The sequence below is a fragment of the Macaca nemestrina genome, chromosome 14, assembly GCF_043159975.1.
Source record: "Macaca nemestrina isolate mMacNem1 chromosome 14, mMacNem.hap1, whole genome shotgun sequence".
Lineage (NCBI taxonomy): Eukaryota > Metazoa > Chordata > Mammalia > Primates > Cercopithecidae > Macaca > Macaca nemestrina.
Genome location: NC_092138.1, coordinates 69,575,699 through 69,591,488, shown reverse-complemented (window position 1 = coordinate 69,591,488; position 15,790 = coordinate 69,575,699). Strand labels below are relative to the sequence as shown.

General features: G+C 45.2%; 1 protein-coding gene across 3 annotated transcripts in view; it reads right to left on the bottom strand.

Moving 5' to 3' along the window:
* LOC105477208 (collagen type XV alpha 1 chain) overlaps positions 1–15,790 on the bottom strand; it is a 128,179-nt gene that overhangs the window by 56,946 nt on the left and 55,443 nt on the right. For all 3 annotated transcript variants that reach the window (XM_071078073.1, XM_011733615.3, XM_011733617.3), the window contains 5 exons: positions 15,328–15,440; positions 12,693–12,827; positions 11,231–11,383; positions 2,142–2,291; positions 1,590–1,733 (listed from right to left, as the gene is read on the bottom strand). In XM_071078073.1, the coding sequence (XP_070934174.1) occupies positions 1,590–1,733; positions 2,142–2,291; positions 11,231–11,383; positions 12,693–12,827; positions 15,328–15,440 (695 nt within the window). The remainder of the gene's footprint in view (positions 1–1,589; positions 1,734–2,141; positions 2,292–11,230; positions 11,384–12,692; positions 12,828–15,327; positions 15,441–15,790) is intronic.

The following is a 15,790-nucleotide window of genomic DNA, read 5'->3' as shown; positions in this document are numbered from 1 at the left end:
GTGAGGTGCAGAAGAGGAGGGGGACATTGTTTGGGAAGTCACAGTGCATGAGCAGGTCGATCCAGAGCTGGATGCCCACTAGGATGCCCTGCAAGCCCAAAGCCCCAGCCCCAGTGTTAGTTACTTGGTCTAGCACTGGACTCAGACACCTGCATTGTTTTAAGCTAGCAGCCATCTCTAATGTGTGACCAGAGTTAAAAACCAGAGTGGTTGTTCGCCTTTTTCCTTTTATAGATGATGACAAGGAGGCCCAGGGCCCACCACAAGTCAATGGCATCCCTGGAAGCAGAACCTCAACCTCCTGGCCCCCAGTCCAGGATCTTCCCACCACACCACACTCTCACAAATGAGGACTTCAGCCAGGTGAAGCTCGAGAGCTTCAGCTCTGCAGGCCAGCATGCAGGTTCAAACCCCAGCTCCACCTCTTAGAGGCAGGCAACAGTGGCAGGTGACTACCTCTCCACATCTTACCTCCTATTCGCCTTATACTGAAGAGGGGTGTGGTGAAGGGAATCAGATACACTTGGAGCACAGAGTGATTAATCAATGTCAGTTCAGATGGCTTATTTCCTGCCCCTTGATTGTGAATTCATTGGGGACAGGAGTGAGGTCACATTCATCTCTATTTACAAGTGTCCTGACTGAGGGCCCAGAGCCGCTATGTGTCCAGTCAATGAGTGAATCAATGAACGAATGCAAGACAACTCTAAAGAGACAGGAAGCAGTGTGATAACCACTAGAAAAGGCCCCGGAACAAGGGGCATTCAGGACCTTAGGTGTTCTCCTGATCTCCTGTCCCACAGCCCCACCCTCACAGGTCAGTCCTGCCACACCGTGGCCAATGGACCACATGACTGTAGCTTGAATGGTGGCTTTCAAAGTGTGCACGATCAAGTGGTGTTTGGGGAACTGACGAGCCTGTGCTGGTCACCAAGGAGATGTTTTCCTTTAAAAATGTGTTCACATTGGAAGAGCAGTCCCTCTTCACACAAGCCCAAGCTGAGGGCCAGCTTTGGGTTTCCTATTTCTAAAAGACAGTTATAGCCCTTAAGTGGTGACAACCCCAGGTGTGTGTACAGAGCTTTGTAAACGTTCTCCAACCTGCATTCTCTGACTTGGCCTTGCAGTCACTCATTTTTACAGATGAGGAAACGGAGGGCCAAAGAGATCAAAGGATTTGCTTAAGGTCACACAGTTGCAGCCAAGAGTGATAAAAACTCATGTTGGCAAGGACTTGGAGGTCACCCCCCAACACAAACACAGCGCTGATGTTCTCCCCTCTACAGACCTGCCACATCTTACTGTCAGCTTTGTCCCCAGAAGATCACTGTTAGATCTCATTTCAATCCAAAGATCAGTTTGGAACACAAAGCCAGGTCCCCTTGATTTTAATTTCTTGCTTTTGCTCTACAAGCTGGAGTTTCCTCAAGTGTTCCCCAGGTTAAAGCTCCTCAAATGCCCAAATTTGCAAACCAACGTGAAAACCTACCTCTGAGAAAGCTGGGGGCCAACCCTCCCACAACTTTGGCCTTTCTTTCTCTCCCATGTAAGGTCTGCCAAGTCAAATCTTACTGCTCTATGCCACTTACTGGAGTGACCCTTCTTTCAGGAGCCAGTGTGGGCAGGGGCAGCGGTGGCCCATCGGGGGGAGGGCTGCCGGACTCTTCACCGCGAGCTGTGATGAGGGGCTCCTCTGTTGTGGCTGCTGCCAAGTCTTCTTCATCACCAGGACCCTGAAAACAAAACCAGCATTGAGGCACCACCTCACCTCGCTCACGAGGCTGCCGGGGAGTTGTGGTCACTGTCGTTTCTGTGGTGCCAGCCCAGTTTCAAAACACATTCTTCCCTATGATCATCGTTGCCCCCAGCACACCCCCTCTGAAATATGCATCTCCTCTAAGCCTCAGTGCCAACTGTGGACCACTTGACTCTGAGTAAATTCTTGGGCAAGGCTAGGAGGGAGCAGGGCTGTGGCCCCTGCCACACTCCGGCATTGCGTCCTGCCTCCCTCTAGCCGCTGCCCACCCAGATGCTCATAACCAAGCTGCAGGTGCCCCTGCCAAGGCCAAGGACGGCTGTTGTCTCACAATGCAGACCTGTCTCTCCCCTGTAAGCCAGAGAGGACGCCAGATGACACTTACAGAAGTGACTGCCTGCTCAGGGGTCATGGTGGCTGTGAGGGGGGCCAGGCCATCTGTGGGGACCCCACTAGCTTCCTCATCCTCAAAAGTACTGAGGGACACTTCGGTTGCAGCTGCAGCTGTTGTTAAACTTCCTTCACTGCTTGGACCCTGAAATGAAATTGGCATGAGGAGCTGTGCCCCTTCGCCCATACCCCTGGTTCAGTGGGTGTGAGGCTGGGGGGTGGAAAGCGCTGGGGCCTCAGATAACTGGAGGCTCCATGATTCCCTTTCCTTTGCTCCTTCAGGACCACACCTTCGCCTGGAGCTCCAGTGTTAGAACGCACCTCTCAGGGCATCCCCCCACCCATCCCAGAGTCCCCTCTAGCACATCTCTGCCAAGCGCTTCTCTGGCCTTAGCTTTGTGAAAGGAAAATAAATCTCAGGATCCCCAAATCACTAAGCAGAAGGGAAAAAAAAATCAAGCTGGGAACTACTTAGGGCAAACCTATCTCCCATTGTATTCCTTAAAAAGATAGCTACTAAGATAAAAAAGCTACATACCTTCCTAATAATTTGTCCTTAAGGAAATTCCTTGCAGACAAAGGACGGACAGAACTCAAGGTCATCCCTCTGCTCCGTGGGATAAATGTATATCTGATTGCTTCCTTTGGAAAGGCTAATCAGAAACTCAGAAGAATGCAACCATTTGTCTCTTATCTACCTATGACATGGAAGCCCCCTCCCCCCTTTGAGTTGTCCTGCCTTTCCGGACAGCACAAATGCATACCTTATATATATTGATTGATGTCTCATGTCTCCCTAAAATCCATAAAACCAAGCTGTGCTCCAACCACCTTGGGCACATGTTGTCAGGATCTCCTGAGGCTGTGTCACGGGCATGTCCTTAACCTTTGCAGAATAAACTTCCTAACTTTCCTGAGATCTGTCTCAGATATTTGGGGTTCACATTTTGGCAACGAAGAAGGGATTCTGAGTGGAGGTGCCACTGACCTTTGACAAATCTCATATTGGTGCTTGCTACCAGCTTGAGCTTTCTTTATGGTTCAAACCAATAGGACAATTTGCTGAGGCCTCGGAGCCTCCTCCAGAGAATCCCTGATCTCCCAAAATTTGGTCAAGATCTAAAGTTTATTTTGCTGTACAGTTCTTTTTCTGGAGTCTTACTTACTTCCAACAAGGAATGCAAGTTTTCTTGCTTCTAGGATGATGGAAGGCACGTAACTCCTTTCTGGAGTTTGAGCTCATTTCTAACAGGGAAGGCAAATTTAAATTCTTTCCTGCTTCTAGGATGGTAGAGAGCAATCTTCCGCCTAAGACCTATCTCTAGTAAGTAGCTGAATTGGGGTTTTTTCTTGGCTGAAGTTAAGATGAACAACCAGCTGTTCTTAATTGCTCCTTACTATTAGAGTACTCAGTAATCATATTGTTAGGGGTTTTTTTTTGGTGGTTGTTCTAGTCTTTCTCCCATCAGATTTGCCCAACTCTACCTGACTTGGTCAAATCTAAATGAGAATTCTAAGTTATGGGTAACAAGGCCTCTCTGAATTGGCTAAAATTTCTCACAGCTGAAACAGAGGGGGGAGAAAACCAAAACATGCACATGTTTGCTGTCTTTGCTTCCTGTCTTAAAATTTTTTTTCTTTCATTTACTTTTCTTCCACCCTATATCTCTTTCCCCCTTCGCTGTCTTTAGTACCAACAAAAACCTAGAGGAGGCTTCTAATGACTCAAACCCCTTAAAGTACTCAGAACAAAGGCACCACCTGCCCCTTTTTGGGGTGTTCCATTTTCTTTGTGGAGTTTCAAGAGTCATGAGCAGATTCTTCTTAGGTCTAAAGCTCTGCTCTCCTGTATCGTAAGACCTGACCTCTGTGGCTTTAGGGGGTACCAGAGATTACCTTGTACTGGGAGAGGATTTAACCTTGTGTGTATAATGGTGCATGAGAGTACAAAGTTAGAGGTGGCTGAGGACAATTTACAGGAAGTGGTCTTAGCTGTTTTTTGGGTTTTTTTTTTCCTTCTAGGAAGTTATTATTTAGACCCTAATTCTAGTTCAGAGGTGCATTCTAAAGGGTGTCTTCTCCATTGCCTTTCCTGCTGAAATTAATCTTGATTGGCTAGTATGACCATTTTGCATGAGGAACTGAACTATCGTTTTCACAGATAAATGGGAGAATGAGTTTCCTCAGCTCCAAAGAGAAAGGGCATTTTGCTCCTCCCAGCTGAAAGGTGCCCCTGGGTCACTGAAGGCCAACTGGGAGTGTCTGGGGGTTGACCCCCCCCATGACATGCTGCAACCCTACAGGGAACCCCCAATGAAATTAGTTTAAAAAGCCTCATTCAGGGCCGGGCGCGGTGGCTCAAGCCTGTAATCCCAGCACTTTGGGAGGCCGAGACGGGCGGATCACGAGGTCAGGAGATCAAGACCATCATCCTGGCTAACCCGGTGAAACCCCGTCTCTACTAAAAACATACAAAAAACTAGCCGGGCGAGGTGGCGGGCGCCTGTAGTCCCAGCTACTTGGGAGGCTGAGGCAGGAGAATGGCGTAAACCCGGGAGGCAGAGCTTGCAGTGAGCTGAGATCCGGCCACTGCACTCCAGCCCGGGCGACACAGCGAGACTCTGTCTCAAAAAAAAAAAAAAAAAGCCTCATTCAGGAAGGGCATATAGGAGCTGGTCACTCTGCATTTTGATTTTGAGCCTTCTTGGAGGTGCTAGAACTACAGAGAGAGAAACTGAGACATGTAAGAGGGTGGAAATGGCTAAGTGGTGACACACTGTGGAGCCTCACCTGCAACCAGCACACTTTGACCCACTCCACTAAAATACTAGGCCACAGCTCAGTTCCTACCTTAAAATAAAAAATAAATAAATAAAAATGGCCGGGCACGGTGGTTCACACCTGTAATCCCAGCACTTTGGGAGGCCGAGGCAGGTGGATCATGAAGTCAGGAACTCAAGACCAGCCTGGCCAATATGGTGAAACCCCATCTCTACTAAAAATACAAGAAAACTAGCCGGGCATGGTGGTGCACACCTGTAGACCCAGCTACTCGAGAGGCTGAGGTAGGAGAATCACTTGAACCCAGGAGGTGGAGGTAGCAGTGAGCCGAGATTGTACCATTGCACTCCAGCCTGGGCAATAGAGGGAGACTCTGTCTCAAAAAAAAAAAAAAAAAAAAAAAAAAAAAAAAAAAAAAAAAAAGTGGAGTGGGAAACAATCTAAGAATAAGGGAAAACAACGAGAATGACCCTCTTTCAGGCACTCCGTTGGTTTTATGGTCCCTTTTGTTGCAAGTGTTTTTGTAAAATGGACATACCTGACATTTTCGTGCACAATTATAGCAAGAAAAATTCAGAGCCCAAAAGTCGATCTGCAACTATAAAGTTCCTAAGTTCTCTAACTCTCAGCTTTCTTCTCTGCCTCTGCTTGCTTTAAGTCTGCTGTTACATGTCTCCTGAAATAAAATCCACTGTTTGCATCCAGACATTTATTTTTGTTATTGTTTCTGCAAACCAATGAGTTTGTATCAGTATTTCATGGCTAGAGTTTTGAAGTAAAAGCTATAGGATTTTTGGTTGTATGAGTGTGCATGTGTGTGTTTATGTGTACATACACATATTTTGTTGTATTTTTGGCTACAAGGTATGACATTGGCTTAAAGAGCACTCATAAATTAAATAATAAACCCAAATGCTTTTCACGTTCACATGACCTAAGTAAAGTCTTTAATAAGCTAGCTTTAAAATTATTGCTAAAGCAAATTAAAAATGTCTTAAGAATTGCCAGCATACATTTTTGTTTGCATTTATTGATCAAGCAATTTCATATTTATCCCTGCCAAATACTATAAGGTGTTAAAATTTGGCATAAGGGTTAAAAAACTATAAACTCAGCCCAAAACAGGATAACCTTTGCTTGTGTACTTTCTGATAAATAAGACACGAACATTAGTTTAATGAAAATACCTAAATCTTGATTTAGTAAAACAACCTCATATTTAATCTTAAGGTTCTCCTTAGGTAAACACCTGAAATTCACAGGCTATAAAATGGTTGGCAGGGAAATAACTTTAAATAATGACTATCGCAGTTTTCTTAAATACAGTAATCTAGGTACACTATTAAAAACAACTAGGTAAATGTAATGGGATAAATACAGACAAATGTGTCATAATTTAGAATCTAAAGTTAAATTAAATAATAGATATTTCATTAGTTGGGTATTTTCCATTTAAAAAATATATTGTAAGAAAACATTCTTTCTAAAAAAACTGTGTTTTTTTAAAAAGGTGAATAATTTTTTGTCTCATTTAAAGCTTATTTAAAAGTTATGTATAAAACAAGGTGAAGGGAATCAGGAAATGAGAGAGATGTAAAGAAAGTTATAGAAATAAAGAGGTAATTTGGGTAAGAAAGCTTAAAGAAAAATAATTTTATGTGAGAAAGGATCTTTTATGGTAAATTTTGTCCTAGAATAAAATGACTGTTTTTTTAAGAAAGAGGGATGCTCAGGAAAACTAGAAAGTCCAAGCATGTCAGAAATGGTCTGTTTACATCATAATAAGAAGATTGATGAAAAAAAACTTTCATATAACCAAGCTGTCTACAATTAAAGGGAAATTATTTAAAATGGTCTTTCCAGATACTGGGTTTTGATTAAAAAAAAAAACAACCACTTATACACTAAAGAATTGGTTTGAACTACAAAATTTTCTTAAGGTATTGCTTTACTCTTAATAAAGTACAAGGCATTATAATTTTTTTTACGCAAAGTTCGACTTTTATTGCACCTTGCTGTTTTCTGTTTTCTCTCCCCTTTTAAAAGGCCTGAAATAATAACTAACCTTCAACTCATTTTCAGCTGCTGTAAGATTTTTTTTTCCCTCTGGTTCTAACTGTTGTGGCGTGACACTAAAAAGATGTTTCATCTTAGAGATCTAAAAGGAATATTTTCTTCCAACATAATATTCCCCATAGGGAACAGCAGTCACACTGCAGAAGGTCTTTTCTTTTGCCTTTGGGTAACTGGCCTAATAAACGGATCTTACACTTTATCTAAATAATTCCTATGTCATTATTACTAAGTTTTAGTTTGCTTAGAAAAGACCTAGATTAACAAAAAGAATATATTTTTAAATTAAGGTTATTACATCCATATAACTTTCCATGCAGGGAACTGAAGGCCCATGGGACGTGAACAACTCAGCATTCCACTGGAGACTAGATGATCAAACAGCAAACTGTTTATCATGAATGCAGGATGTGAGCAAACTCACGACTGCTTCTGCTGACAGAAGGTTTGCTGGAGGCAATCACTCCCTGGTGCCAAGGTTATCTACTGTGACATCTAGAGTCTGTCGTTTGAGGAATGCAGTCTTGCAAGCCTACTCTGGACTAAGCAGTTGATCCCTTCTTCCACCCCGCTTTTCACTGTCTCTTTTACCTAATAAATATGGAGGGCTGTGTAAAGCTCAGGGCCCTTGTCCACTAGAGGCAAGGTTCCCCCAACCCCTTCTTCCAAATATACTCTTTTGTCTCCTGTCTTTTATTTCCACATTTGCCCCCATTTGTTCACTCCACCAGGGATCATGGCAGGTTACATAGTGGCGCCTGGAACAGCAACAGTATCAGGTGCTCTACATTGCTGTATGTGCTTTTAAAGTACTTGTGCCATTAAGTTACAGGGCTTTGATTCTTGGGTTTAAGAAGGACACCAAGTCCTGCTAAATCTTCAACACTGACAGCAGTTAAAGCCTCACCTACAGATCTGGTAGAAGATGTCAACCAAAATAAACTGTGTTCGTGAGACATAGGGCCAAAAATTAAAGCTATTCAACTCCTCAAGGTCCAAAGACTATTGCGGAAGAGGTGGGCACATGAGATTATAAGGGCAGATTTTGAGAGATAAAGTAAGTTTAGTTTCTCTGTAAATTAACCATTAATGTCAAAGGCATGCTGATGCGAGACCAGCATATGGGCTCCTGTGTCAGATTGACAAGGTTTTCTTGGAGCATTAACCCACTCCTTAATAAAGGTTATAAAGGTTATAAAAAGGCTTATGGAAATTATATCTTATGGTCAAGATGATTAAAATTTTATAGATTGTTTAAAAAATTTTGAAAAACAAATTTAATTGGCCTTCTGTTGTTTTTATTAGGGCTGTTTGAGAAATCAATCTCCTCTCTCAAAGAATAAATATTTTTGCCTTTTTTTTTTTTTGAAATCTTTGCGGTATCACTTTGGCTAAATGAATGACTTATTTTACAACGACCTGTGATCCTATTTTGCGATCTCTCCAAAAATTTGGTAATTAGTTGTGAGTATTCTTAACTTACAACAATATAGTTATTTGTGTAAGTGTGATAACAATCTGTTTTCTTTTGTAACAGAGCACAACTGGAGACACTGGTTATTTTACCATGGTTTTGACTGGAGTGGCATGCTATCAGATACAGACTCCTTTAAGGAACCAAAGTTGATTTACAGAGCCAATAAAAGTCCCTTAGGAAAGCTGGCCTCATACCTTGTCTACACAATCTCTGACCTGTAAAGTAAAGAATGTCTCTGACCTGTAAGTAAAGAATGTCACTTTCTGACAGGCCCAGGAGCCCCAAGTTTTCTTGAGACCTCAAGGTGAGGACTTCACCCAATTAATACAGGTATTTGCAGGCATGGGCTGTCCTTAAGGCATTAAAGTCAAATCTGAGATTCTTTACGGAATAAAGTTCCAGCAAAGTCAATTAAAAAAAAAAAAAAAAGAAGAGCCTATATGGCAAATAACTATTCTTGCTGACTTTATGCAAATACTCAGGCCAAGTATAATAAGACTAAAACTTAATTTGCAAATGAAATTGTCCTATGATTTTTTCTTTAGTGAAAATGAGACTGGAAAGAGAAAATTATGTTTTAAAATAAACTATAGAACATCTGTTGTTAGATTTTGATCTTGCCTAATGTTTTTCAATTTTTATTATTTTCTATAGTTTGGACTGAATTCTAACATTTGTCCTGGCTACAAGTCTCCAAAATAATGTTTTCAACTTTTTTTCTTCTTCCTTTCCTTTTTTTCCCCATTTTTGAAATCAGTAAAATTAAGCCATGCTTTCTTAAAGCCCTGCAAACTGAAGCTAGACAACTTAAACTTCAGAGGAAAATAACAGCGACCTATTTACATAATAAGCCACTTTCATACCTGCCTACTGATGTATGGACCTCAGAGTAATATGACCTATATCAATTTTCCAGGATAGTTCTTCTTTTTTTATTTGTTGTTTTTCTCCCTTCCTCCCCCTATTTTCTCTTGTAGGGCATGCATGAGACTTCACAACCTGCTAAAAATGAACTTTCCTAATAACATGGGACTTACCTGTCTAGGAATAAACCATCCTAGCCATAAGAAATCAACAAAACCTGAGACTAGAGACTCATTTTCTTTAAAATGTTTTATCTAAAAGGTTTTAAAAAGAAAAGGGGGGAATGTGAAAGGAAAATAAATCTCAGGACCCCAAAATCACTAAGCCAGATGGAAAAATGAAAATGGAAATTGCTTAGGGCAAACCTGCCTCCCATTCTATTCCTTTAAAAGATACATACTAAGATAAGAAAGGTACATACCTCCCTCACAATTTGTCCTTAAAGAAATTCCTTACAGACAAAGGACAGACAGAACTCAAGGTCATCCCTCTGCTCTGTGGGATAAATGCATATCTGATTGCTTCCTTTAGAAAGGCTAATCAGAAACTCAGAAGAATGCAACCGTTTGTCTCTTATCTACCTATGACATGGAAGCCCCCTCCCCACTTTGAGTTGTCCCGCCTTTCTGGACGGAACCAATGTACAACTTACATATATTGATTGAGGTCTCATGTCTCCCTAAAATGCATAAAACCAAGCTATGCCCCAACCACCTTGGGCACATGTCATCAGGACCTCCTGAGGCTGTGTCACGGGTGCATCCTTAACCCTGGCAAAATAAACTTCCCAAACTGACTGAGACTTGTTTCAAATACTCTTTGGTTTACAGCTTATATACCTCCAGTAACTAGGATCTCACCACCTCTACAGAAAGCTCTTCTATTTTCAGACAATCCTGCTGGTCAAATTCTAGTTTCTATTAAGCTAAGACTTGGTAGAACTGGGATCGGATCCATGGCTTTCCCAATGTGTCATAAGTGCCTAGACACTAAAGAAAGAGGAGGACATGGAAAGGGAGGGGAGGCGGAGAAGATGAGGAGGAGAAAGGAAAGGACAACTGGAAGAGGAAGAAGAAGGAGAAGGAGAAGACCACTTTGTTCACTGAAAGAATCCATATAACTGCCAGACAGGGCCCTTAGCAATTGCCTGGGCTGGGGACACAGCAGCTCAGTGCAGGGGCCAGCACTGGAGAAGGACAGAGCTGACGATTCACGATGTGTATGGGCAGAAAAGTTAACAGGACTTGATGCTTGATGGGATGTAGAACTTAAGGAAGAGAGAAGACAATTCTGGATTAGGTGACTGGAGGGTGATGGTCCCATTCATTTGAGGTGTGAACATAGGAGGAATGGAAAGGAGGAGTTCACGTTTGAGTCAGCTGAGCTGGAAGAACTTGAGGGCACCCACAGTAGAGACAGCACAGGGACAGACTGGCTGAGTGCCTTGGGATGATGTGCCCTGCCTTCAGGAGCCGGACAGTGTCTGTGCGCTGCACAAGAAGAGGGCTGGGAAGGCCTGGTCATGACCTCTGACCCCTGCTGGGGCCTGCCGCCTGCAGCCTGACCCCCACCGCCCTCCAGGAGCCCGCCACTCTTCCATTCTGGCTCCTGCCTCCTGTGGGTGGAGGCAGCAGGGTCCTGCACACAGCCCTGGGACATACCCTACCTCTCCAACTCACCCATCCCCAGAGCCCGGCTGCCCACTGACTTCCAGGGGCTTCATCACACTCACCCAGGCCTTGGCAAACTCCACCCCCAAGTGAGTATTTGGTCAGAGATCCCCCTGCCTCAGGCTCCCATGGGTTTGCTGAGCAGGAGCCCCATACTCTGAGAAGGCCAGGAGCTGCTCCCACCATGACCTCGACCTCTGGGCACCGCACAATCCTTACCACAGCGGCCTCTTCCCCGAGGCTCTGTGGGGACATGGAGAGGTCCGGCTCCCCCGGGGGCACACCACTGGCCTCTGCTTCCCAAGGTGTGCTGGCGAGTGCCTCGGCCTCCCCTGCTGCTGTTGCTGCTAAACTCTCTTCATTATCTGGACCCTGAATAGAAAGTCAGCAGGAACCACATCAGTGACCCTTGATGCTGATCCACCACACTGTGGTGAGGAACAGATGGCCGGGGCCCCTCACAGCACCTGTACACCAAGACCTCACCTCACCTGGAAACCCACAGTGAGACATCAGACAGAAATACACAGGCCTGGCTTCCTCACACCACCCAAGCTGCGAGACCACCCCAGCATCCCACCTGTGTGGTGTGCCATCAGCCCTCCCTGCCAACCCTGAGGGGCATGTGCTCACCAGTAGCCCTTCCAAGCTCTGTCCCCTAATCAGAGAGTGCAGCTTCTACTGCTGCTTAAGTCACTGTGTTGAAACAAAACTCTAGGTCCTCGGACTCCACAGCTTTCTTCTTGAAGCAGTAGTCTACCCTCGTGGACCACTCCCTGTCCCACTCTCTCCCTAGCCCAGTGCCATCTGGCTTCCATCGCTCTGACAGCCCTGAAGCTGCTCTCCCCAAGGCCACTCACTGTGAATGGACAAATTCAACGGATGTTTCTCAGTCCCTTGCTTACTGGGACTTCTGTGAGGATCTGACATTGTTGGCCACACCCCAGAGCAGGCTGGCACCACCACTCACCCAAACTCCAACACAGCCCCCAAGCCCGGCCTCTTTCTCCAAGTTTGCTTCCCTACCCTTTCTCCTCTCAGTAGTCAGGGTGATCTTTCTGGAATTCTAATCTGACTACATCCATTCCTTGTTTCTTACCCTTCAGTGACCCCCTATTACTGCTAATCTTCTCTGTGTCCTTAGAGCCTCTCCAGACACTTCTCCCTGACCCCTGGCTCACGCCTCACCCTGCAGGTATGCTGCCCTTCTTCAGGCTCCAGTTCTTTGCTCCTGCCTGCCCACCTTGCTGAAATATCTGTTTCACCCCCTCTGCTAGGCGACTTCTACTTACCCTCTCAGGCCCGCTTTCAGCATCCTTTCCCGAGGGCACTTCTGTGCCCCCCAGTCTGGGCTCTAGGACCCTTTTTCAGTGCTCCCAGAACATCCTATGCTTCACCTACCACTGACCACAGCCCCTCTTACCACGCTGTCTTCAGGAATCAGGTCTATCCTATTTACTATCCATCCCTGAAACCAGGCCTAGTGCCCATCACAGAGTAGCGCTCTGCACACCGCCACTGAATGGGTCAATGCTATTTAGTGCTTACTCCGACAGACCTGCCCCATGAGATTGTCACTGTGTTTCGCAGACAGATAGGGAAAGCCAGTGACTGCTCCCACCCAACACAACCCCCAAACCCAGACACAGGTGAAGGGGAGCTTGCACTCTGAGCTACTTACTGGAGTGACCCCTTCCTCTGGGTTCTGGGTGGACACAGAGAGGGTCGGTCCCCTGGTGGGCACACTGCCGGCCTCTGCTTCTCCAGCAGTGCTGATGGGCGCCTCGGCCAGCCCCACAGCTGTTGCTGCTAAATTCTGAAAACAAAGGCATCACAAGAGACCATGTCTCTGGGCTCCCATCAACATGCCTGTGGCTGGAGAGAACAGACTGCCTAGCCTCCTCCAGCCACCTGCATTTCTGTAGCTTCTTTCCCTCCAGGACTTTCACATCTATGGTTTCATAAATCCAGGGATGGGAAAGACCGCCTAGGCACCTATGTCTGGTGTGTGATTCTGTGTTTGCACCTCCACTAACACGGAAATCACTGCTCCTGAGTCAGCCTGGTCTAGCTCTAGATACTTCTACTGAGACCCATTGCCTCCCTGTGACCTCCCCATATACCCATCCAGAAGGCATTAGACAATGTCTTCGCCCATGACAGTGCTTCAGAAATGTGTAGGCAGCACCTCTGTCCTCCTCAGCCTTCTCTAGGCTGGGAGACAGAGACATTCCTGCTTCTTCTCTCTCCCTGTGACTCAGTTTCCTTTGGGAATGCACAGGCAGATTCTCTGAAGGTTTCATAGCAATGGGGGAAATGGAAAGAGAGAGCAGCTTTGGAGCTGGTGACAGCAAATATGTCCTATCTTCATTTCCCAATGTTTGTTTACTTATCTATTGCAAAAATATGGTTCTTTTGGTTACAAAAAACACTAGGCTAATCAAAGTTAAAAAGATTTCCTTGCTGCAGGATTTCTCAGAATCTATAAAAAGAAGAATGTAGAATACAGCTTTTCCCAAAGTCATTTGACCACAGAGCCCCTTTTTCATAAAACATAATAAATCCTTGCAGAATTACTGTCCCAAAAAACAGTGAGAGGAAAGTTGAGGTCCTGGGATGTTAAAATGAGACTCTTTGTGACTCAGCGTCAGCTAAACCCCCAAAGGGCAAGTGCAAGTTCACAGGCATCAGGTAATCTCCCCATGCTAAGACAAGGAAATGGCACCCGTTCTACCAGCTCCTGCCCATCTCCTACCTCCAGGCTGTGTAAGAAATTGCACAGGACTCATCTTGGGGATGGGTGCCTGGAGAGCAAGAATTCCTTTGGAAAGAATTTCCAGTGTACTGTGGCTCTTCTCCTCCCCTCTCCTCACTCCAAACCATTTGGTGAGCTGGGTATTTGGTGAGCTGGGTATTTGGTGAGCTCCATGTATTTCCTGGAATGTGGGAGGCTCAGGGACTGGTGTGTGATTTTCTCCAGGGTGACAAAATAGAGGAAGCCGTTTAGATTCAGAGTTGGGAGAGAGGGACAAAGGAAGAGAGGGGAAAGGGAGAGGAGAGGAGGCGGAGGTGAGGGAGAACGAGAAGAGGAGGGAAGTGGGAAGAGAAGGGGAGGGGAGGAAAGGGGAGAGGAGGGGAGAAAATAAAAGCGGAGAGGAGGGAAAGAGGAGGTGAGAGGGAAAGGGGAGAGGAGAGGAGGGGGATGGAGAAGGGAGGGGTATTTGTCCTGCAGTTGCTTTGCTGGAGATAGACAAGACAAAATCTCTTCAAAGGTTGCTGGCTGAAATGGGCTGTAGTCAAAGGGACACGCAGAAGATCCAGGCACCCTGTATGGGGTGGAGGCCCGGGCAGAAGTTACAAGGCCAACTATGGAATTTTGATCCTAGATCCCCTGCAGGAAGACCTCCTAGGAACCACAAAAGCCCCCATAAGAGAGAGTTCCAACAATCAGGCATCTTCCACACCAAAGCCCAGATCACAATTTCACCAGCCAAATATGACTGTGCCCATTTCTCCAGGTGGGCCAGCCCCTGCAGATGTTAAAAATAGCTCTAGAGGATGGGGAGGTCATGAGGATAAGGAGGAGAAAGAAGAAAGAAAATAGAGAGGAAACCCCTAACCATGCTTCCCTTTCCTGGCAGGTTCCTAGTCTACAGCAGGCCTGAGTGTAGAAGAGGGGAAACTGTGCTTGTAATTTTGTTGAATTTTTGATATTATGCTGGGCTTGACTTTTAAATATCTGTGAAAATTGACTGTTACCAGATAGTGACTGAGAGAGCTGTGAGAACTGTCTGAAGTTTTCATCCCAGGAGAAGGGAAGGAATGAGCTGGCATTGTGGGTTTTCAGCAGGAGCCATTGTGAGAAAACTATTTATGCTTTAATTTTGCACCCTAGGGAGCTCAGCATTTCAAAACTGGCTTCGCAGGTGTAAAAGTCAATTACCAAACAATAGCATGAATGCACCTGCAGTTAATCTGATTCTGTCTTGAAGGGGACTCAGAGGGTTGATAAAGCTATGTGTCTTCACAACTGAGCAGGAGGGTGGGAGTGCACTGGTGAGGCCTGGACACTCGTCACAGTCAAGTGTGAGGACAAGCTTGCACCGCATATCCCCCACCAGTTCTGTGCATCCCTGGAGAGCCTCTGTGGCCCTGGGACTCTGATCTCCTCTGTACCATGAGGACAGAAGCAATCTTGATGCTGTTCAACCAAAATCCTGTGGTTCTCTCTGGTGCCCAATAAAATCATCATCAAGTTTGAAATAAGCAAACAAGTCTATTACTGACTAATCAAATGAAATTTACCATCTACTCACCTTTTCTTCAGCTATGTCAAGGAAGGCCCCAGACCCTGAGCCGCTGTCAGTAATGGGGTCACCATCCACAGAATGAATCCCCTCCAGTGTGTCATTCAGGATCTCACCAGACCCTAAAGGAAGCAGGCATTCTGCTATCAATAACTACATTTTGCAGTTTTGGAAAAGAACGAGGTATCTCTTCACCAACTAACTTGGAAAGATGTTCAGATACCATGACACAGAGTCAAGTGGCAGAAAAAAAAAAAAAACAAGTTGCAGAACAACATACATGGCAAGGCATGTGTGCTTTTCATTCCAAGCTCTGGCACCACCTGCAGGCAAGTCGCTCAACCTCTGCCTCATGTTCCTTATCTAGAAATGGGGAATTACAATAATTCCTACCTCATAGGGTTGCTTTGAGTACTATGTGTCACAAGAACTAAGTAAGCTAATGCAAATAAAGCATTGAGGACAGCCCCTG